This window comes from Brassica oleracea, chromosome C4, assembly GCF_000695525.1.
Source record: "Brassica oleracea var. oleracea cultivar TO1000 chromosome C4, BOL, whole genome shotgun sequence".
Lineage (NCBI taxonomy): Eukaryota > Viridiplantae > Streptophyta > Magnoliopsida > Brassicales > Brassicaceae > Brassica > Brassica oleracea.
The window spans coordinates 7,417,929-7,440,640 of NC_027751.1; the positions used below are offsets into that span (position 1 = coordinate 7,417,929).

General features: G+C 36.7%; 5 protein-coding genes and 1 pseudogene across 5 annotated transcripts; 3 read left to right on the top strand and 3 right to left on the bottom strand.

Annotated features, from left to right (window-relative positions):
* Positions 1–166: 166 nt before the first annotated feature.
* LOC106337995 (putative nuclease HARBI1) lies at positions 167–1,669 on the top strand. Its single transcript, XM_013777076.1, has 3 exons — positions 167–178; positions 280–597; positions 866–1,669. The coding sequence occupies exons 1-3, from the start codon at positions 167–169 to the stop codon at positions 1,667–1,669; spliced, it is 1,134 nt and encodes a 377-aa protein (XP_013632530.1).
* A 4,023-nt stretch (positions 1,670–5,692) lies between these two features.
* On the top strand, positions 5,693–8,755 carry LOC106342002 (growth-regulating factor 3-like). Its single transcript, XM_013780770.1, has 4 exons — positions 5,693–6,207; positions 6,308–6,499; positions 6,920–7,259; positions 8,128–8,755. The coding sequence occupies exons 1-4, from the start codon at positions 5,997–5,999 to the stop codon at positions 8,552–8,554; spliced, it is 1,170 nt and encodes a 389-aa protein (XP_013636224.1). The 5' UTR covers positions 5,693–5,996; the 3' UTR covers positions 8,555–8,755.
* LOC106342003 (1,4-alpha-glucan-branching enzyme 2-1, chloroplastic/amyloplastic-like) lies at positions 8,638–9,704 on the bottom strand. The gene is made up of 3 exons (XM_013780771.1): positions 9,687–9,704; positions 9,067–9,624; positions 8,638–8,989 (listed from the first exon to the last, which is right to left on the bottom strand). The coding sequence occupies exons 1-3, from the start codon at positions 9,693–9,695 to the stop codon at positions 8,855–8,857; spliced, it is 702 nt and encodes a 233-aa protein (XP_013636225.1). The 5' UTR covers positions 9,696–9,704; the 3' UTR covers positions 8,638–8,854.
* A 5-nt stretch (positions 9,705–9,709) lies between these two features.
* Positions 9,710–15,973, bottom strand: LOC106342001 (1,4-alpha-glucan-branching enzyme 2-1, chloroplastic/amyloplastic). Its single transcript, XM_013780769.1, has 18 exons — positions 15,764–15,973; positions 15,508–15,644; positions 14,770–14,993; positions 14,460–14,558; positions 14,264–14,306; positions 13,945–14,004; positions 13,698–13,778; positions 13,246–13,362; positions 12,952–13,035; positions 12,483–12,604; positions 12,241–12,360; positions 12,002–12,131; positions 11,775–11,885; positions 11,554–11,682; positions 11,374–11,477; positions 11,158–11,302; positions 10,538–11,095; positions 9,710–10,460 (listed from the first exon to the last, which is right to left on the bottom strand). Exons 1-18 carry the CDS (start codon positions 15,903–15,905, stop codon positions 10,326–10,328), a joined length of 2,541 nt encoding a protein of 846 aa, XP_013636223.1. The 5' UTR covers positions 15,906–15,973; the 3' UTR covers positions 9,710–10,325.
* Positions 15,974–19,815: 3,842 nt separating this feature from the next.
* On the bottom strand, positions 19,816–20,061 carry LOC106341573 (annotated as a pseudogene).
* A 1,959-nt stretch (positions 20,062–22,020) lies between these two features.
* LOC106337996 (disease resistance protein RPP8-like) lies at positions 22,021–22,637 on the top strand. Its single transcript, XM_013777077.1, has 2 exons — positions 22,021–22,569; positions 22,620–22,637. Exons 1-2 carry the CDS (start codon positions 22,021–22,023, stop codon positions 22,635–22,637), a joined length of 567 nt encoding a protein of 188 aa, XP_013632531.1.
* The last annotated feature ends 75 nt before the right edge of the window (positions 22,638–22,712 follow it).

The following is a 22,712-nucleotide window of genomic DNA, read 5'->3' on the forward strand; positions in this document are numbered from 1 at the left end:
CTTTTGGTTTGTGTTTGTTATGTTCAAAACTCCACTGTTCTATTTGTGTTTTGTATGAGCTCTTGTTTGGAGTGCAATGGTTCTGACCTTTGGTGAACCATTTGGTTTTGATATTTCAGGTTTGGTGAAGTAGAGGATACAGTTTGGTGAAGTAGAGGAAGTCGAGATGGACAGTAACGTAAGTCTAATATCTGTTACTAAATTCTAATATCTAATATCTGTGTATAAACCTGTTACTAAATTCTAATATCTGTTACTAAATTCTTTGTGTATTTGCAGAGCATATTAAGACTTTTAATTGAGGATGATGAGTTGGATTTGTTATTTGATGAGAATCAGTACATGTGTGCTCTTTTGGAGGAGATGGGTGGAGCAACAGAAGCTGATGCTGATAGGCAATTAGTCAGGACAAACCGAGGTGAAGGTTGGCGACGTGTGCAACGTTTTATGAACGGGTCTGAGGTACAATGCTATGAGATTCTACGCATGAACCATGAAACATTTAAGAGTTTGTGTAAGGTGCTATCAGAAAAGTATGGGTTAAAGGAGACTCACAATGTTTACGTTGAGGAGAGTGTTGCAATGTTCTTAGAGACGGTCAGATAAGACGCAACTGTACGGGCTATATCAGAGCATTATCAGCATTCAACTGACACTGTGAAAAAGAAGTTAGAACAGATATTAAGTTCTCTCTTGAAGCTTGGTGTTTGTTCAAATCCAATAGTTCTTATTAATATGAAAAGAATACCAACGTTATTATGGGATTTGATAAAGAGTGGCCTTGTTCTTATTAATATGGTGTTTGTTGTTGTAGGCGCCTTGTTCTAGAATTGCATTTTAACGTTGGTATTATATTATATTACAGGTATTAAGTTCTCTCTTGAAGCTTGCATCAGACATTGTGAAACCGACTAGGAATGAGTTTGCAACTGCTAGTCCTTTTCTAGAAGGTAAACCACAGTATTGGCCTTACTTTAAGAACTGCATAGGTGCTTTAGATGGAACTCATATTGCTGTCCGTCCACCATCTGGGAATAGTGAGCCATTTAGAGGTAGAAAAGGTGAACCAACCATGAATGTGCTGGCTATTTGTAATTTTGACATGAGGTTCATCTACGCTTATGTTGGAGTTCCCGGGAGAGCACATGACACGAAGGTGCTAACATACTGTGCTACTGAAGAAGCTTCTTTTCCTCACCCACCAGCTGGAAAATACTACTTGGTCGACTCAGGTTACCCAACCAGAACTGGTTACTTAGGTCCTCATCGCAAGACTAGATACCATATAGATCAGTTCAACAGAGAAGGTCCACCATCAAACACTAGGGAATTGTTCAACCGCAAGCACTCCGGTTTAAGATCAATGATTGAGAGGACTTTTGGTGTTTGGAAAGCCAAGTGGAGAGTTTTAGACAGAAAGCATCCCAAGTATGAGTTGAAGAAATGGATAAAGATTGTGACAGCAACCATGGCCCTCCACAACTTTATTCGAGATTCACAGCATGGAGATACTGATTTTTCTTATTGGGAAGGAGTGGAATCATATGAACAACATGGTGATGATCAAGAAGAGCATGTTGGATACATTCCGCAGGGTGATAGACTGATGGAGAGTGTGTGTCACTGTATTACTATGGAGATGGCAAGAGGAACTAGACTTCCATACTAGACATTTTTTAAATTTCAGTTTTATAAACATTATTGTTGGCATTTGAATATCTATTTTAGTTGAACATCTACTTTGAACTGTTTGAAAGTTTATTAAAATTTGAATATCTACTTAGAGTTGTTTGAAAGTTTATTAAAAAATTATTAAAATTTGAGTCTATTTTATAAATAAAGTTATATGAAATTTATATGAGATAAAAATTTATAAATGTCAAAATGCTAATTTTAAAATAATTTCAGTGTAAATATATTTTAGAATGAATAGTAAAATTTTCTGTAGTTAAAATTGATATCAAATATATGATTAAATCAAAACATGGGTATATATGTAATTTGGTTATTAAACTCATTTGAATGATTCATCTAAATGTAGAAACAAACATAAAATTCATTCAAATGGTTCATTCAAATGACTCATCCAAATGGAGAAACAAACATGACCAAAAATTTGAATGAATCATTTAGATGGAGCACATAAATAGATCAGCTGAATGGATTCATCTAAATGAAAAAACAAACAGAGCCTAAAAATGGCAACTGCGTAGAGACTAGCTGTTTTTTTTGTTGGACTGCATAAAGAGTAACTCATGACATATTTCAAATAGGAGCCAACGGCTAACAAAACAATTAAACAAATAAGGATTTTTGTTATGATTCACTCTGAACTCAATGCTATCTCTGTATCTTCGAGATCATATAGCGTAGTGTGAAGTATTCCTATTAATGTTCATCGATAGATAATTACAACAAAATATATCAACTTGTTAACAAGTAATTTGGTTGCCCAAAATATAATTTCAGTGGCTTTACATTATGGAGATGCATGCTTGGATCCGCAGCAAAATTATTAAGTTGGTTACGTAAACTACGTACCATGGCCATGTAAAAATTTTTTTGGTCATGTTGGTACAACTGAATGGCCATGTTATATGACATGGAAAGATGGTCTAAACAAACGATCAGTCATTCTGTAAGTGGAAACTGAAGACTGGGTAACACCAAGTATTTGCAGGACGTGAAAATCACATTCGTAGGTTTGCTAGCTATTCAATATAACCAACATCTTTTATATAAATGACGCATACATTCAATCGTTTGAAAGATCCATAAAATTTTAACATGAGTACTCCTTTTCTAGTTGATTTCACAAGCCACAATTTTTTTTCCTACAAATTCTGTAAATTCAATTTTTTCCAGCCAATTCTTATTGTGCGTACCAAGGGCATTTAGCTCATTAATATATGACGGTTTGTACATATGAATTAGGTCAAAGCTGAACGTTGAATATAAGAAATTATTTTGTTACTTTTATCAATAAGAGAACCTCTTTACAGATTCAAGATACTTAGGCCCCCTGTAAAAAAAAAGTCTAGAGAAAAATGAAAGGCGATAAGAAAACCCTAGTAGCCGTCGTCAATTTTGGCTTGGAAGAGGGGTGGATTCCGGCGATTCGTTGCCGTGAGAGTTTTCTCCTCCTCCTTTTATTATTATTATGTTGTATGTATTTCTGTTACCCACCTCTGTTTCTCTTCTTCTTCGCACGCCGTCAAGATGCGAGCTACTCTGGATTTCCATGGATTCTCTGGTGGATTTACAACGGTGAGACAGTTCTTGTCATGTCGCTGGAGTAGCAACGAGATGATGCAAGGAGTCGGGAAGGTGAGGCTTCATATGAGAGTAATTTCGATCCGGTAATATTGTGTCTTGTCTTCGGTTTAGCTTATCTGTCAATCGCTCTATCCTGCGGTTTAGATCTTCATTGTTCCAGGATGGGTTAGTTCTGTGGCTTGAGGGCGAGTGGAGGCGTGTGGAGAATATCTCCTTCGTGTGGTGGTGTTGAATCGTTGGGTTTCAAAGGTTCAGATGTGCTCTGATGCTCCTCTCCATCTTGGCTCTTCTCCTTTTTTTTCCTACTCGTCTACTCAACGGAGAGGTTATATCCTCTGAATCCTTGTTTACCTTATAGATTTTTTGATTTAGTCTCTTCTCAGCATCGGTACGGCAGTGGCGTTAATGGCGAGTCCGTGAGCAGAACCGGTTTAGCATCCTTGTTGTGAAGAAGTTGGTTGGTGTCACCTCTCCATTTCCACCCAGTGTTTAATAGTATAATCAATTGACAGAAAAAAAACCTCTTTACAGATTCTGTATGTTTTTAACAGGGCACTGTAGAACAGAAAATCTAAATGTTTGAATAGAAGAGTGGGACAATAGCAGTTCTTACATTTAGGCAGAAGAACTGTTTTTGTATTGCCATTCACATTTTTAAAAAAATTTAAAAGTAAGAAGCAGGAGAACTGCATACATGCTACATTTTTTTTGTCTTTTTCTGCATAAATGCAGTTCATCTTCCTACATTACTATCCACCCCATTTTTTATGTTGTACGTTTTGTTCTGCCTTCTTTTTAGCTAATAAATATTTTTTTAAATGAATTAATTCTACAATTATTTATTTATTATATTACTGAAACACTTACTAGTACTTATTTCCTATTTTGTTGTGCGCTTCTACTTTTCTCACGTAAGGTAAGTTTTCTTTTTGTTATATTTGTAATATATTTATTATTTATTATAAAATATAATATATTTAATTGCAAAGTGTTGTAAGTTTAGAAAAAAAAGAGTTGTAGCGTGATGTATTGTGTTTTTTTGGTTGTGGTGCTATGCTGTGTCTCATTCTTTTTTGTTATGCATAAGGGAAAAAAAAGTATATATAAGAGTATATTTATTTAAGAATGATAAATAAATATAAATATAAGAGTATATTTATTTAAGAAAAAAATATTAAAGATATTATTAAGATATTATTTCTAAATTAATATGATTTTCTGTTATAAACATGAATATTGAAATAAACTAATGAACTATTTTTTTTATAAAGTTAGTTTATCATATAAATTTTAGTTTATCATATAAATTTTAATTGTTATTATAATTATATTTATAATTATACATATATAAATTATATTTTCATGTTATGCATATAAATATAGTTAAAAATTTACAAAAAGTTGTAAGCATGTAATAAAAGTTGTTATAATACACCTAGCATTAGAGATAATATTGCATATATGTTATGGGCAAATCAAAATATTTTTTATTAACTATTTTATTTTTGTTTATGCATTGTTTATATATTATGTTTTTGATATTTTAGTGTAATTTTTATTGTTTAAATGTATGATCTGTATTTTTGAATTGCTTTTGCCTTTCATAATTTATAAAATTATTTGTCTTATTTGATCTGCGTTTTTTCTGCATGATCCGCTTGATCTGCAAGATAAGATACGTTTGATTTGTCCTGGTTGGACTGTTTTTACCAAACCTAACTATTAAAGAGTTTTGTGATTTTTATTCTGCTAAAGAGATTAGGTTTCTGACAATTCTGTTTATCTCCCATTGGCCATTAACCCCATGAAGTAATTATTTTTATATAATACCATGTTTTTAGAATTTTCAACCGACTCCACTAACTGTTCAACGGATTCCACTGAAATAATGTTACAGTCTAGAGAGAGATTAGTCTATAGATAAGAATAGAAGATATGGACGACGGTAAACAATTTGAAGGTCAAACACAGAGAAATGGGAGAGGGAGAGAGAGAGAGAGAGAGTTGAAAGTACATTTCAGTTCCGTATATGATTAAATAAGAATTTAACGAACTTTACTAACTCAAATTTAAAGTAATGTTCGCTTTGTCACCAAATGCAAATTGTATCAGGAAGTAACTCACTCATTAAATAATCTTTCAAACGAATCACTTCTGTAATAAGGACTCTATTATTTTGTCACTAATTAAAATATCTCTTCGCAGCAGGCTTTATGTTTTCTCAGTAAACTAATTAAGAGAGCTAATCATTTAAAAAATGTTGATAGTATGCAAGTGATATTTCCAAGGCAGCTAGACAGAAAAACTCCAGGTTATTACCTCTCCATCTTCATCTTGCAGAGAGTGTTCTTTCTGGGTTTCCTGACTTTTTTAATAATATATTATTGATATTAAATTATTAATACAGAAAACCATTCTTTTAATAATTTTGAGATTAATGAAGATTTGTGAACCCAATTAATACTGGTTTTTACTGTATAGTTTCCTCCCCATCTGTCTTGTCTCACTGTCTTTTTCCCCCCTAATAAAAACCTCTTTCCTCCTTCTCTGTCGACTCTATCTTTCTGACTGCAAAGAACAAAGCTTTTTTTCTAAGAGGGCAAAAAGGTTTGTTCTTTTCTTCTTTTGCTCTTCACAACCCGAACAATACTTTGTTCTTGTTTCCCATTGTTATAAAAACTAGACCCTGAAAACAAACACAAAAAGGTTCTCTCTCTCCAATGGATTTGCAACTGAAGCAATGGAGAAGCCAGCAGCAGCAGCAGCAGGCAGAGTCAGAAGACCAACCTTCTGCAGCTAAGATACCAAAACATGTCTTTGATCAGATTCAGTCCCAAACTGCAACTTCTACTGCTCTTCCACTCTTTTCCCCTGAGCCTACCGCTTCTAAACTATCCTCTCTGTCTCAAGATTCTTCTTCCAGGTTCCCCAGTGAGTCTTTCTACAACTCAGAGATGGACTGTTCACTCATTATAGATATGTGTTGTAGATTTTGATGTGGGTTTTGTCTTTTTTTTTTGTTTGTTTGTAGAGATTGGGAGCTTTTTTAGCTGGGCACAGTGGCAAGAGCTTGAACTACAGGCACTGATCTACAGGTACATGTTGGCTGGAGCTGCTGTTCCACAAGAGCTTCTTCTACCCATCAAGAAAAGTCTTCTCCATCTATCTCCTTCCTACTTTCTTCACCACCCTCTTCAACACCTCCCTCACTACCAGCCTGCTTGTGAGTCCATATCTCTCTCTCCCTTATTAGTTTCATTCCCTCAAGAGAATATGCTTCTTTTTTTTTTTATTGTTAATAATTATTTCTTCTTGTTTGAAGAGAAACTTGAATCTATTTTATAAATGGGATGCATGGGCTCTGTGCTTGTTGTTGTTGAAGTTGTGTTCCCAAGATCCAGACTTTGGATTTAGTATTATCTTGTTGTTGTTGAAGTTGTGTTCCCAAGATCCAGACTTTGGATTTAGTATTATCTTGTTTTTGCAAATCTTGAAGAAGCATGTGATGGGTTCTTGCTTTTGTCTAATTTAGTTTAAAATACTGTATTGGAAACCTAACATCTATGATTGAAATGAAAGTTTTATAGTTTATAGGATCTCTGTTTCTTGATTTTGATATGTGATATGAACTGGAAAAACATAGGGTATATGGGGAAGGGGGCGATGGATCCTGAGCCAGGGAGATGCAGGAGGACGGATGGTAAGAAGTGGAGATGTTCAAGGGACGCCTTCCCTGGCCACAAGTATTGCGAGCGCCACATGCACCGTGGCCGCAACCGTTCAAGAAAGCCTGTGGAAACTCCTACCGTCAATGCCACTACCTCAACTCCCATTGCTCCCGCTTCAGCACCCGCCGCAACAACATCTTTGTTTGCTTTTGGCGGTGGTGAGGAAGTGGGTCAAGGAGGAGGATCTTCTTGTTTCTTCTTCTCTGGTTCTGGTTCTTCCAATTCTTCATCTGAACTTCTCCACCTTAGTCAAAGGTAATAAAAAAAGACACTTGTGTTTGTTCTTTGTCTGTTTTAGATGTTGTTCTTGTTGGTCAAAACATTAAACACATTAACTTTTCTTTCTTCAGTTTCAAGTCAATAAGACTGGTTGAGATTTGAACAATTGTTTTTTTGACTAATAATGAGACGAAATTTATCCAAATCTTCAGTTTATTTTTCACCTTAAAGATTTAGAGGAAAGCAATTCTGATATTTGATAACTATGAAACTGATGATGTACATCACACTACTTTGGGGTAACATAACACATAAGTGAAGCAATGTTGTGGAGAGAGGGGTAATGTTGGAAACTGAGAGACACATCCTTATCATTTTAAGGGTTCTTTTGTTTGTTTTCTTTGTGAAGAAAAATATCTACTACTGAGAGATAATAATGATAACACTGGATTTGATAGAATCTGTTTTTTTTTTTTCTTCTATAAACTAAGGTGTGAAATTTTTCAAACAGAGAAATAGAAGAGAGAGAGTTTGATACAGTAGTGAAATGGTAGGACCTTAGTGAAAGCTGACCCATAAATGTCTCATATCTTGCAGAGAAGTTAAAGCTTTTAGATTCTTCTGCACCCACCTCCCCTATCCACACACACAAATCACATGCTACATAACTCATTAATAACAATAATCTAATCTGTCAATTATTCAATTCTAAAAACATGCATTAAAAGGTGCTTTTAAAAGCTTAAACAGTATAAAGTGTTTCAAACTATGTTGTTGAGCCTAATTCTGGAATCTCTTTTGACTATTTTTTTTTTTTTTTTGCTTTGTATTCTGTTTTTCTATATGGCGTTGATTGTTTTCACCTACTGTGACTCGAATGATGAGATGTGGATTCTGTTAACAGTTCGGAGTTGAGGCAAGGAAGCAACAACAGCAACAACAAGAGGCCATACGAATCCCATAATGGATTTGGCAACAACATATCAGATGGAGGACACACTTTGAGGCACTTCTTTGACGACTGGCCTCGTTCCGAAGCCGACAATAGTTCAACCCCCATGAGCTCAACCACCTGTCTCTCCATCTCCATGCCCGTAAACTCTTCCTCGGACGTCTCTCTAAAGCTGTCTACAGGCAACGAAGAGGAGGAAGCTAGGAGCAACAACAACAGGAGGGACCAGCAAAACATGAGCTGGTGGAGCGGTGGAGTGTCACTTCCCAACCACCACCACATGGGCGGACCATTGGCCGAAGCCTTGAGATCTTCCTCATCGTCTTCCCCAACCAGTGTTCTCCATCAGCTCGGTGTCTCCACACAAGCCTTTCATTGAACAGTGTATAACCAACACCGCATTGCAGTTTTTTCTACTGTTTTGTTTTTATATTCAGATTTTGAATGTTTTTGTTGCATCTGTTACAGTTCTGAGTTCTCTGCAGATTTTCCTCTCAAATATTTTTCTTTTTGGAACTAAGCAAGTGTTCATATCACTAATTACAATCTGTGATGAAGCATATATAAGCTACTTTTAAAAGTTATTATAATACTGCAAGAAACTAAAGGAGATAAGAAATAAATCTTCGTATTACAAAGAAGCTTACAGTAGGCAAACTCAGTCGTTCTTCTCTTACTCCTAAACATCGTCAGGCACAAGGCCTATGGGCACCAGAGACGAATCTTCATTACCATCTACTGCAGCATAAACTACAGCAGTTCTGCACGGTGAATACACCATGAGGGAGCAAGGCCTGTCGTCGTACCTTCCATCCTGCATAGCAAATTGTCAGTTTCTTTTTTATTGTAAATGAGTTTTATCTTTCTTTCTTGTTTAGTTAATGTTCTTACAGAGGTGAAGAACTCAGCGGAGTCATCTAGCCGATTGAATCCACCGAATAAAGAATCATCCGAGTCCAAAACTATCTTGTACTTTCCGGGAACAGAGCAACCAATACGGTAGTCAGAGTAGCTGTTGGTCCAATGGAAGTTGAAGACAAACACCAAGTTACCCTTCTCAAACACAATGACTCTGTCTCCTTCATCCTTGCGAGATATGTACTGATGCTCCGAAGTCATGAAACCATACTTCTCCTCGAGGTGTTGCATCGCCCGATCAAACTCTTGCAGTCCATGGTACCTAAGATACTCTGCATCTCCAAGATCAAACCTGCGCCGGCATTTATCGTAACTACCGTTGTTCCCCGGGATGACTCTGCCATCAGGAAGGTGCTGGTCAGTCCTCGGGAAGTCGATCCATTCAGGGTGTCCGAACTCGTTCCCCATGAAGTTGAGGTATCCTTCTCCACCTAGTCCCATCGTAATGAGCCGTATCATTTTGTGTAAGGCGATCCCGCGGTCTACACGTGGTGTGGCCTGTTTGTCCACCGCCATGAAATCATACATGTCCTACAAAACAGTAAGATGTTAGTTATGGTGTTAGTAGAGTGATATAGTAGCGAGATTGGTACCTTGTCCATGAGCCAGAACGCAATGACGACTGGCCTCGTTCCGAAGCCGACAATAGTTCAACCCCCATGAGCTCAACCACCTGTCTCTCCATCTCCATGCCCGTAAACTCTTCCTCGGACGTCTCTCTAAAGCTGTCTACAGGCAACGAAGAGGAGGAAGCTAGGAGCAACAACAACAGGAGGGACCAGCAAAACATGAGCTGGTGGAGCGGTGGAGTGTCACTTCCCAACCACCACCACATGGGCGGACCATTGGCCGAAGCCTTGAGATCTTCCTCATCGTCTTCCCCAACCAGTGTTCTCCATCAGCTCGGTGTCTCCACACAAGCCTTTCATTGAACAGTGTATAACCAACACCGCATTGCAGTTTTTTCTACTGTTTTGTTTTTATATTCAGATTTTGAATGTTTTTGTTGCATCTGTTACAGTTCTGAGTTCTCTGCAGATTTTCCTCTCAAATATTTTTCTTTTTGGAACTAAGCAAGTGTTCATATCACTAATTACAATCTGTGATGAAGCATATATAAGCTACTTTTAAAAGTTATTATAATACTGCAAGAAACTAAAGGAGATAAGAAATAAATCTTCGTATTACAAAGAAGCTTACAGTAGGCAAACTCAGTCGTTCTTCTCTTACTCCTAAACATCGTCAGGCACAAGGCCTATGGGCACCAGAGACGAATCTTCATTACCATCTACTGCAGCATAAACTACAGCAGTTCTGCACGGTGAATACACCATGAGGGAGCAAGGCCTGTCGTCGTACCTTCCATCCTGCATAGCAAATTGTCAGTTTCTTTTTTATTGTAAATGAGTTTTATCTTTCTTTCTTGTTTAGTTAATGTTCTTACAGAGGTGAAGAACTCAGCGGAGTCATCTAGCCGATTGAATCCACCGAATAAAGAATCATCCGAGTCCAAAACTATCTTGTACTTTCCGGGAACAGAGCAACCAATACGGTAGTCAGAGTAGCTGTTGGTCCAATGGAAGTTGAAGACAAACACCAAGTTACCCTTCTCAAACACAATGACTCTGTCTCCTTCATCCTTGCGAGATATGTACTGATGCTCCGAAGTCATGAAACCATACTTCTCCTCGAGGTGTTGCATCGCCCGATCAAACTCTTGCAGTCCATGGTACCTAAGATACTCTGCATCTCCAAGATCAAACCTGCGCCGGCATTTATCGTAACTACCGTTGTTCCCCGGGATGACTCTGCCATCAGGAAGGTGCTGGTCAGTCCTCGGGAAGTCGATCCATTCAGGGTGTCCGAACTCGTTCCCCATGAAGTTGAGGTATCCTTCTCCACCTAGTCCCATCGTAATGAGCCGTATCATTTTGTGTAAGGCGATCCCGCGGTCTACACGTGGTGTGGCCTGTTTGTCCACCGCCATGAAATCATACATGTCCTACAAAACAGTAAGATGTTAGTTATGGTGTTAGTAGAGTGATATAGTAGCGAGATTGGTACCTTGTCCATGAGCCAGAACGCAATCGTTTTGTCTCCAACAAGGGCTTGATCATGACTTTCCGCATAGACGACACATTTCTCGCCCCACCTTCTGTTGGTAAGCGTGAAAACTATATCACCAACCTGCCACTCCTCGTCTCTCTTCCTACAGAATATTACAACACAAGAAATCAGATCGATTTGATTCATTCTTGCGAAGAAGTCCTGAGGACATACTTGAGAAGCTCAATCCATTTATCAGCCACTGCCATGTGCAGACGGTAGTCAAAACCCACACCACCGTCTTGGACAGGAATACAAAAGGCTGGCATCCCGCTAACCTGTAACGAGAGAATGCAAGAGAGGTTTCAGGGATAATTTAGTTTTCACACTTAAACGTAAGTGCATAAGACTTACATCTTCGCCGACAACAATAGCCTCAGGGTATAGCCCGTGAATCATATCGTTCACCAGCATTAGATAGACCACAGCGTCAACATCAGTTGAATATCCAAAGTACTCATTGTAATTCCCAGTAAATTCGACCTGCCACAAACAAGAGTAGTTAGCTTGCAGAACGTACGACACTGATGTAATGGATAGTTACTATCATATATGATGTCATGCAAAAGTATCACCTGCAGTCCATGGTGAGTGTACATCATGGAAGTCACGCCATCAAATCTGAAACCATCAAACTTGTATTCTTCCAGCCACCATCTCGCGTTGGACAGAAGATATCGAAGCACCTAAATTGACAAGGAAAATAAATTATTTCCGAGACAGACGTATCTACAAAACATGGTGGTAACACTGAAAGAAAATTCATATCAATATTGCATTGTCACTCTAGAGAGGGATATACCTCCCAGCTTCCGTAGTTGAAAAGACGAGAATCCCACATCCAATGATAGCCTCGCTCTCCAGAGTGGAAATACTGACCATCAGTGCCGTCAAACATGTTCAACCCATCCAATGTGTTTTTTGATGCATGACTGGTTTAATTTAAGACAATGTTGATAATCCATTTTTAATTGATTCGACGACAAGACCAAGTATCTGATGGAAGATGATTCTGGAGAATTGTTAACGAGAGGACAATACCTGTGCACAATATCCATCAGAACAACCAGACCCAGTTCATGAGCTTTGTCTATCAATGATTTAAGGTCATCAGGTGTTCCAAAGCGGCTGCTAGGAGCGAAAAAGTTTGTCACATGATACCTGCATTGCATGTAGCAAAGTCACATTCTCATTTATCAGCTGAACAAAAGATCATAACAAGAATGCGTTGGATCATAGGTAAATAGACAATAAGACAAGCTATATCTGGGATAGGAGGATACCCAAAGCTGGCATAGTAGGAATGCTCTTGAATGGCCATGATCTGAACTGCATTATAGCCTAGCTTTTTTATACGGGGAAGTACATCATCTCTAAAGTTAGCATATGTATTTATCATGGGTTCCTGCAGATAAAAGGTAACATCACTTTTTTTCTGTCAGAACTGAAATTCTTCTGCATTTAAGGAACTGAAACAAATTAAAAAAAATTCTCAAATTTTCTGTTGCATCATTATTTTGAAACTATGCATTCTCTAAGATGACTGAGCCAACAAGAACCGATAAGAACCATTTAGTTCAAAAAGACTAGTTCCCAAATCCTCTTCAAATGTCTAATTTGACTATCCTCAACACCTACAAGAATTGTCCTGTCAAATGTAGCTTATGCAGACTGCATCTCCTACTTCTGTCAGTGATATTTGAATACTTATTGTAGTGATTATCATTCCAAGAAAAGAGGAAATAAACAGACCGTACTACTCATTCCAACATGTGATTCATATATACGCAGTGATGTGGGCTTCCTTGGACGAGGATGTTTGAATACATATTTGTCCTGAAACAATGGTGTACTCTTTAGGCCTTAGCGAAATCACAAGACCCGAAGAAACGAGACATATATTAAACCACATATACACATCGTTGCTGGAAACCAGTTTTGAGTTATATAATGTTCTTTCTTGGATATATACAGCTTGGAGAGTTTAGACCATCTCTACAAAAACACTAAAACAAATTTGAAGTTAAAATGAGTACTGGTTTGTACCTCCTCGGCAGGGTCATAATATACTCCATTGTATGGGATCTCCCCTGGTGCCTGAACAGAGTACTTGATCCAAGCTGGAATGGAGTCTTTAATACCAGATGGGGTATCCATGCGAATCTACCAATGCATAAAATAAAACAAAAGTTTCACAAAGCTGAAAAATTTGTATGCTATTCCTAAAGGATATTGAAAAAAAATTTGTAATTCTATTCCAGTATATATATTCGCATGCGCTAAAAATTATCACTCTAAAAGTTAACTTGGAATATAAGCTGTCTAGTTGTCTGTTGTAAATAAAATGTTTCTTTCTATATTTTATCACAACTGCAAATAAATGAGGAAAAGGATGTGGATTTTGTCATGAAATTGATTTAATGTGTAGCAGCATTAATTTGTGAGGGACAAAAGTGTTACACATCTAACCAGTGACTTGAAAACTATAAACATATTACCTTCACACGGGAGCCATGGGGAATTGCTGGCGAGCCATCAGCATCATTCGGCAAAAATATTTCCCACACACCATACTCGTTCTGCTCAAAATTTCAGTGAACGAACTATGCTAGGTCAAAATTCCATACAGGAACAGACTGATAAGTGATAACAGAGCAAAGCATGCTTCCCACAAGACATTTTGTAGTAAAATTTAACTACTAGTTTAACTATCAGCTCAAATGGAAGTTAAAAGTAACAGCATACCCGAGTCATGACATCAGCTTTGGAATTCCAGTTATTAAAATCACCAATCAGTGATGCTGCCTGGGAAGGAAAAATTAGCCAAACAATTTGTAAGATAAAAACAGTAATTAGAATATATTCAATGGACAAAACCGATGTCACAACAACAGGGCCCTACTCTACTTTCATTCATGAGGTGTTGCATGAGTTCCAATCCATGATTCTATTCTTTTCAGGTATGAAAAGTTGCATTTGACATACAAAGACAAATTCTGAAACTCTAATGACGGAACAAAAATGAAACAAATTCTTTTAGGCTGAGAAATGAGATAAAACAAACCTTAGCTCCTGGTGCCCATTCCCGGTAAGTGATACCAGTGGCGCTAGCAAAGCAGTGAAATATAATTAGCAACTGCAATACCAACTATCTGTAGAGTATTTACTAAACTTTTACCGTGACTAGCGTGCTGAAAATGCAATAATAGGAACTATAAAGCTATTGAAACAGCACTTGGATATATTAAAACGATGACTACCTTCGAGTAAAACCAAATATTTCGTAACCACGAGAAAATGCCTCTAGTCCACCTTCATTCTTGTCGATTTCTTCACGCAGTTTTATGTACTGTCCATATCTGCGACGGCATGCGGTGTAATTAGAATATACCAAAAAAAAAGAAACACAAAGCTTTTAAGCCAGGAGAAGGATCAATAGCAAGATATGACATGAAACCATGTCCTGTCCATGAAAACTAAATCCAGAGTTTACTAGGTTGATGAAGAAAACAATGATGGGAGACTTTTGACCCTTTGAAAACAAGTAAAGGTATAGAATAGATTGTTTACCGATAATCAAGATGACCATCATAACTCTTCAACATAGGATCAATGTCATATATTTTCTTCCCATCTCCAGGAGGTGGGATCCTCCTCTGTACAACTTTTTGGTCGAGAGACTCTGACATACTTGCAGTATTTGCTTTATTACTCTCGCCTACAGATGTTGACAATGCGGAAGTTTGTTCTTGTCCCTCTGTCTCAGCTTTCTGAGCATCTACATCGTCATGTACCTAATAAGAAAAGGTGAGAAATGATAAATGCAAGAAACCACGCAAGTGCATTGAAAAAAGAATATCATACAAGAGTCAGACACATTTTAAGAGTGATTCATGAATAGCATACGCAATGGAGCAAGAAAGTTCTTGCAGCTTCTTTTTTGGTTGAATACATATAGCTTCATATGTGATAATACACAATAAACTAGCAGTCAACACAGAGGATGTTTGATTCATGATCCAAAAAAACAAAAAGAACACAACTTTATGCATCTGAATACAATAAACAGAAAGCCAAGCCAAACAGAGCAGCAGGACCAAAGACATTAACATGTTAATCCAGTAAAAATGCTTTTTTTTTCTCTCACTCAAAACATGAAAATAGAATCTTCACGCCATCACAAAAAAAAAAAAAAAATAGTTTATTCATGAAAAAGAAACAGAAAGGATAACACAATTACACACAAACCAGACAGCATAGGTTTTTAACATAGTTACATAACCTAGTAGACAGACAAAAACAACAAACCTGAGTTACTTGAGAGACAGTTTCCTGAGGTTCTGCCGAAGAGCTGTCACTCTGATGGCTACCGAGATTCTCAGACGCAGTGGTAGCTATAGAAGAAGACTTAGAATCATAAGATGGCTTCCCAGCAAAGATCTTACCTACACCAAATCACATTAGCAGAATCAATTTCAGTTTTAAAAAAAAAAAAAAAAAAGCTAAACACCAAATCTCGAAACGCGTGCAGTATAAGGAAATAAGAGAATGGATGGAGGAGTACCAGAGGAGGAACGAGTGTCTTTCCTCAGAGAGAAGGAGACGGCGTTGGTTCTACTACGATCGTCGTTGAAACTTGGGAGAGAGGAGTTCTTCTTGATCGATGGGAGGTGAGGGAAACGTACGCCTGAAATCGTGTAAACCATTGCATTCAACTTTGGGAGAAGAGAGAGTGAGACGAAGCGAAGAGAAAAAGCTTAAAACGAATAAAATCTAAAATAACGATATAAATTAATTAAATATCGCACGGAGTTCATTAGGGGACGGAGCTTAGTTCGCCACGTGTAGTGATGTCAGATATTTCAGTGGGACCCCCTTCAACCGTTTCTCGTCCGTCTCCTTCGTATGTATCCACAAAAAGAAAGTAGTATCTCTCACTCGGTTTCTCAATTATTGCATCTTTTTACCATACATAAAATTTCAGGGAAAAGAAAAGTTTAGAGATCCAAAAATAAAATAAAAGAAGATAAAGATTTTATAAATAACTTTGTGTTGTCACAAATATCTCATGAGAATCACTAGAGAATATTAGTATATACCAAGAGGCAAGAGTAATCGTTTCGAAAATGTTTATTGTTGGTGCTATATTATTGTTACTTACCAAATGAAAACAAAATAATAAAACGGTAATACATTAGAAAATTTACATGAATACAACAACCTTCAACATTATTCTACAAAGATTTTCAACTCTATCTAGTCACAGGTTCTTCACCTTCTTTGGAAGTTGAGGAGCTTGATACAATAAGCGAAGACGAAGACAAACAGCAATATCCACGCGATGTGAACTGCAGCTATAACTGGTAAGAAGTCTTATTCGAACCCGGATCCATCTTTGAGCAACTTTTTTAGACTCGTATCTACGAGACCAGTGTTCTGCACTATCGAATGCTCTATCAAATCTTGGTCTCCTACTTGAGATGTGATGCTTCCATACAATGTCCAGCCACTAGCGTTGCCTAGTAATTAATATCATCTCCACCATATCAATATTTGCTGCATCCCCTCCTCCATGAGAAACATATAACATAAAAGTTAGGTAGCTCTAAAACACTTCTGATCGTAACAAAAAGTAAGATCTAAACCACACTTGATGATTACATAAGTTGGTTCGTAATTTTTACCGATCTTTGGTATGAGGAACCGGAGAAAAGATTCCAAATAGACTGAGGAAGAAAGACATGCAGATTCCGGAGATCTGATAGTTTGGTGTCAAGGTCACAAAGTATCAAGCTTGCTAACATGTAGTTGTAGAACCAGAAGAACTTGGCCTCGGTCCAGTCGTATCCTATCATTGAGTAAAAGATTATAGCATGTATACTCTAGTTTGTATGGTGTTATACTACACTAGAGTCATTCTCCGCGCTACGCACGGATACGTGATACGTGTATGATGATCAACAATTGCATAAAGTTGTAAAGTAGAGGAGATAAGTTGTAAAGTAAAAGTTTGGTGTGAATCATGTTTAGAAGCAGAGGAAAATTGTTATCATTATCAAGAGCAGATATTAAAGTCTTAAAACAGAAAAGTGAAACTCATAGATAAATTGGTGGACTTTTTGACGAAGAGGACGCGTAGATGTGATGGGATTTTTTTGAGTTGGAGTGCCTGAAATTGTTTCAGAAAAATCAGTGAACATAACTTAGTAATATAAATCAATTTATTTGATTCATAGTATAGGTAGACGTACTTGAAAGTGGTGAGATATCCATCATCAGGGAATGAGTTTTAGATATGATTTGTTTCTGTTGATAGCGAAAACACTGAATAGCAAATAAATGTGAATTATTAGTTAAATAACAATTTAAAACATCTTGAATGAGATCTTGAATTTAAAATTTTACTTACTCTCATGGGAACGAAGGTGGTTGAAGATTTCTTTGTAGACTATGTTTTTCACTTTTTTGTATCGGTTTTTATGAAATATATAATTTTGGTAAATTTTCTTCTATGTTCAAGTTGTAAGTGTGATTATGTTAAGAGAATGAGATTGAGTTTTCAAATAACAAAATTCTTTTTTTATGTCAGGGTATTTTAATAAAGTGGAGAATAAGATCTTAATTTTGAGGAAATCTTAGTCGAATATATTTTGTAGTTGTTTAGAACAATGTCAGTAATTGTTATTACTAACACTTGTTGTTGTTTTTTTATATATTTATGTAATATTTGAGGTTGTTATAAGAAAAAGTGTTATATCTGATGATTTATTTTTGCTTTACGTTATGGTGCAATTATAATGGATTATTATGGTTACTGATATAGAACAAAGAAAACATAGAGCTTTTGACTGAATAATACTCTTTCTTTAACCTTTACAAAGATTATTACATAATAGTTTTATAGTGACAAATAGACAATCCAGGCTAGGCAATTTGGACTATTAGAACCAGCTATTTAGGACAGCTTAAAGCTTCATTGTCCTTCACATACAGATGAGAAAGCATCAAAATGGTTGTGGCAAGGTACAGTCGAGGTCGTACTATTCCTCTTTTCCGAATCTCTTTCATGTTGATAAGATGACCATTGGATACTTGAAGGATTGGGCTTGAGCTCTCTATCATTGATGTCTTGGGCTAACATGGGTTTCGTGTGGGCTACTTCAGTATCTTCACTTACAACTGAATGTATTGAAACATAAGTAATGACGTTGAATTGTTGGCTAAAGAGTAATGAATTTCTTTGCCTTTCTTTGTTTCTTTTGTTTGATGTTTTTGGTTATATTTGCTTATATATTCTGAATTAGTTGTACTAATATGTTTAATAATAAGGCCAAAAGGTAAGAAATAACAAATCCAAATGTTAGAAAAAGGGTAACAAATGTATTATTTTAAATGGAGAAACTGAGCTTAACATTTATCTGAATTTAAACACATAATAAATCTTCATTTCAGTTAAGAAATATTAATTCATTTGTATGTAGGATACATGAGTTGTTTTCTTTCTTGGTTCTAACATATATTTTTAATTTAGAATAAGCATATGTTGGTCCGAATATAACACATGTTAATTTTATTAGTTATTTAATATATATTTCTCTGCTTTCATGTTTTATAGTGTTTGCATATTTTATTAAAGTATAATTTTGTTGTATATATGTGAGAACTAATTTTCTATTTATATATTGCAAATTTATTTGAAGTATGACGTTGATGGTTAAATTTTATTTTCTTTAATGACACATCCCTTTATCTATTTTAGGACTGACCCTTTGATATCAAGATGTGGCAAAAACACCAGCTACCATACGTTAATAGTAGTACTATGGGATTATTAATATTATTAATTTGATTTTTGTAAATACCATGGAATTATTATATTCACCTGTATGAATTTTTCTTTTGATTGATAATTACAGGAATCTTGTGAGTTATGACTCTTGTCGATTTGCTCTTTGTTTCCAAATTAATGCAACAAAAAGTAACAAAAAATGAAAAATGTGTTAGAAATATTGCGAGTTATGAGGGGCTCAGCTTGGAAAACGAATCTCTCGGACTCGTGCTGGAGAATCAAGTGACCACGACGACTTTCCTTAGCTTTAACTTGGCACAATTAGAGTCTTCTAAACAATTTTTGTCTCCACTTGATTATTCCTGGCCGCCAGGGCAGAGGAAGGAGCCACAAGTGTACTTGACGGGATAGAGAGGAGGAGCTTGGTGGTGCCACAAGTCTTTATGATGACTTTGTAGGGGTAGACAAAGAAGCTGGACTCAGAGAGGACGCAAGAGTCGAAGTGATCGTTGGAGAGGAAGAAACAATCTCGCAGGCAGCAGGAGTGTGTATTTCGTCAAGCTGGGACCTGGTCAGAGTACGGAGACCCAGTCCCTTGGAGTCTTGAAAGATGTTAGGCTCAAAGAAAGAGACCTCAGGCGGCTTCTCGTAACTTCGAAACCGATTGCAGATAAAGCCATGTCACCTTGTTGCTTGAACTTGTAGTAGAAGGAGAGAACGATGGGATTGGGGAACCAAGCAGAAATGGAGCTTAACAGAAAGTAAATTATAAACTGGAAATTAAAAAAAGCAGTTATAACTATAGTGAAGACTCGGTGCGCTACAACTCAGGATGGCCTCTTAGCGCACTACAAATAAAGAAAGAAACATTGTTAAGAAACATGATACTGTAATGGAGAGAGAGAGTAATGTAATGAAGGGAAGAAGAAGCTTTACGTTGGAGTAGACAGAGATTTGAATTTCTTGATTCCACCGTTGGGGCGAACGTCTTCAATGCTGTAACCGAGGGGAGCTTCGTAAAATAAGGAACTACTACTACTGCTGGACTTCTTTTTACCATATTTTGACTCCATCACAATCTCATTCACGCTTTCTGCAATTTCAAGACCAAACCATATGTATTAGATGCAGGAAAGAAAAACAACGCTTAATAGAGACGTATCAATGTTCAAAGTTTTCACATTTCAATAACAAATCTCGAATAAATGTTCAATTTATCAGATGAGACATGATCAGAATTGTTTCATTAGATTTACAACTATGAGACTTAAACGAATATATGTATCTATATATGTAAACACAACATCAATCAAAACATAAATCGTCTGATACAGAATATAATAATTGCTCAGAATGATTAATCTCTTGTACAAAAAACCGAATAAAATGTAAATCAATCGTAATCGTAGGTAAAGACGTTAGAGATGCTTACTTTATATATAAAGATTTAGATCAAGACCAGAATTACGAATCCCTTCTTTCCAGATATGAATGAAACCTCCAGAAACTGAAAGTCAAAACAATAGAGGTTATGATAGCATCATCCTCAAGGTTGTTAGGATGATTTAGAGTATAGGGATGCTAACCTTTTTACCTTTTTATAATCGAACCTCGACAATCCTCGAAGAGAAAAGGTGGCATTGAAGATAGATCGATGGATTTAAGAAGAAATTTAATAGGAATGACCGATGGATTTCTGGATTAGTAGGAAGAAGATGAAAAGTTGGTTTGAAACCTAGAGGCAGAGAAGAGAGAGCGAGATGAAACTATATCATAACAAAAGCCCAAAATACAGACCTAAAACCACAGAAGCCCAAACCCAAGTAATCAATTAATGATATGGAGGAATGCTGCAATTCTACTGGACGAATTTCCAGTCCGACGTGGACACCTTCAGATGGCTTTATATTTGGCTTTTAGTATAGTTTTGATGAACGAAACCTCCAGAAACTGAAAGTCAAAACAATCGAGGTTATGATAGCATCATCCTCAGGGTTGTTAGGATGATTTAGAGTATAGGGATGCTAACATTTTTACCTTTTTATAATCGAACCTCGACAATCCTCGAAGAGAAAAGGTGGCATTGAAAATAGATCGATGGATTTAAGAAGAAATTTAATAGGAATGACCGATGGATTTCTGGATTAGTAGGAAGAAGATGAAAAGTTGGTTTGAAACCTAGAGGCAGAGAAGAGAGAGCGAGATGAAACTATATCATAACAAAAGCCCAAAATACAGACCTAAAACCACAGAAGCCCAAACCCAAGTAATCATTTAATGATATGGAGGAATGCTGCAATTCTACTGGACGAATTTCCAGTCCGACGTGGACACCTTCAGATGGCTTTATATTTGGTTTTTAGTATAGTTTTGATGATCTAACAACTTGGTCTTTTACCAATTTTCCCAATTAATTATTTCTAACAAAAATATAATTCTAAAATATTAATGAACATATTTTGAAAGTTGAAAATAAGGGAGACATTTTTTTTTACCAAAAAGAATAATAAGGGAGAACTAGTGAATGTTTCGAGTGGGGCCTAAGCAAACGCATTATTGCCGTGCGAAAAATCATTATCGCCAGAGACTAAAAAAAACTCCTATTTTCTTTTTATTCAAAATTAGAACCACAAGATGGCAGTCATAGACTGTCGATAAGATTGACTTGGAGTCTACTCTTTCATTGCCACTCATATCTCTTCTTCCAAAGAACGTCTCTAAGCAAGTTGAAGAGCTGTTTCATGAAAGGTAAATCATGTTCTTGTATCATTATTTGTCTGTTTAACTTGCTTTGATCTATCTTTTGGGCTCTGTTGTGGTTGAATCTGATTTAAAAACAAATATTCATTGGATTATTACAAATCTTGTTTTACGAATTTTAAGCATTTAATCAAATCTGGTTATAAGTTGTTTGAACAAAAGTAAGTTAAGTTCCTCTGACATGTATCATGTTTTATTAGATCAACCAAGGATTATCATAAACGGTTTTAAATCTTACTACAAGTTTGTAATGGTGGAACAGGAGAATAGTGATGGCTGAGGGAGTTGTGTCGTTTGGAGTGCAGAAACTCTGGGAGCTCTTGGGCCGAGAATCTGATCGACTGCAGGGAGTTCATGAGAAAGTTGATGATCTAAAATGTCAGATGAGAATGTTACAGTCGTTGTTGAAAGATGCAGATGCCAAGAAACATGGGAGTGAAGTAGTGAGAAACTTCTTGGAAGATGTCAAAGACATTGTTTTTGATGCTGAAGACATAATCGAATCCTTTCTTTTGAAAGAACTCAGTGGAAACCAAAAAGGGGTCAAGGGGCGTGTGAAAAGACTTGCTTGTTTCTTAGTGGATCGCCGAGGTCTTTCTATGGACATTGAAGGCATAACAAAGAGAATGGCCAAGGTTGTTGGGCAAATGCAGAGCTTTGGAATACAACAGATCATCTACAGATCACCGTCTCTACAAGAGAGACAAAGACCAAGGGAGAACCGACAAACATATCCAAAGAGATCTCAAAAGGATCTTGTGGGGGTGGAACAGAGTGTTAATGAATTGGTTGGTCATTTGGTGGAGAATGATAGCATCCAAGTAGTTTCCATATCTGGGATGGGTGGTATTGGAAAAACCACTCTTGCAAGACAAGTCTTTCATCATGACATTGTTCGAAGTCATTTTGATGGATTCGCATGGATCTGCGTTTCTCAAGATTTTAAGAAGAAGGATATTTGGCA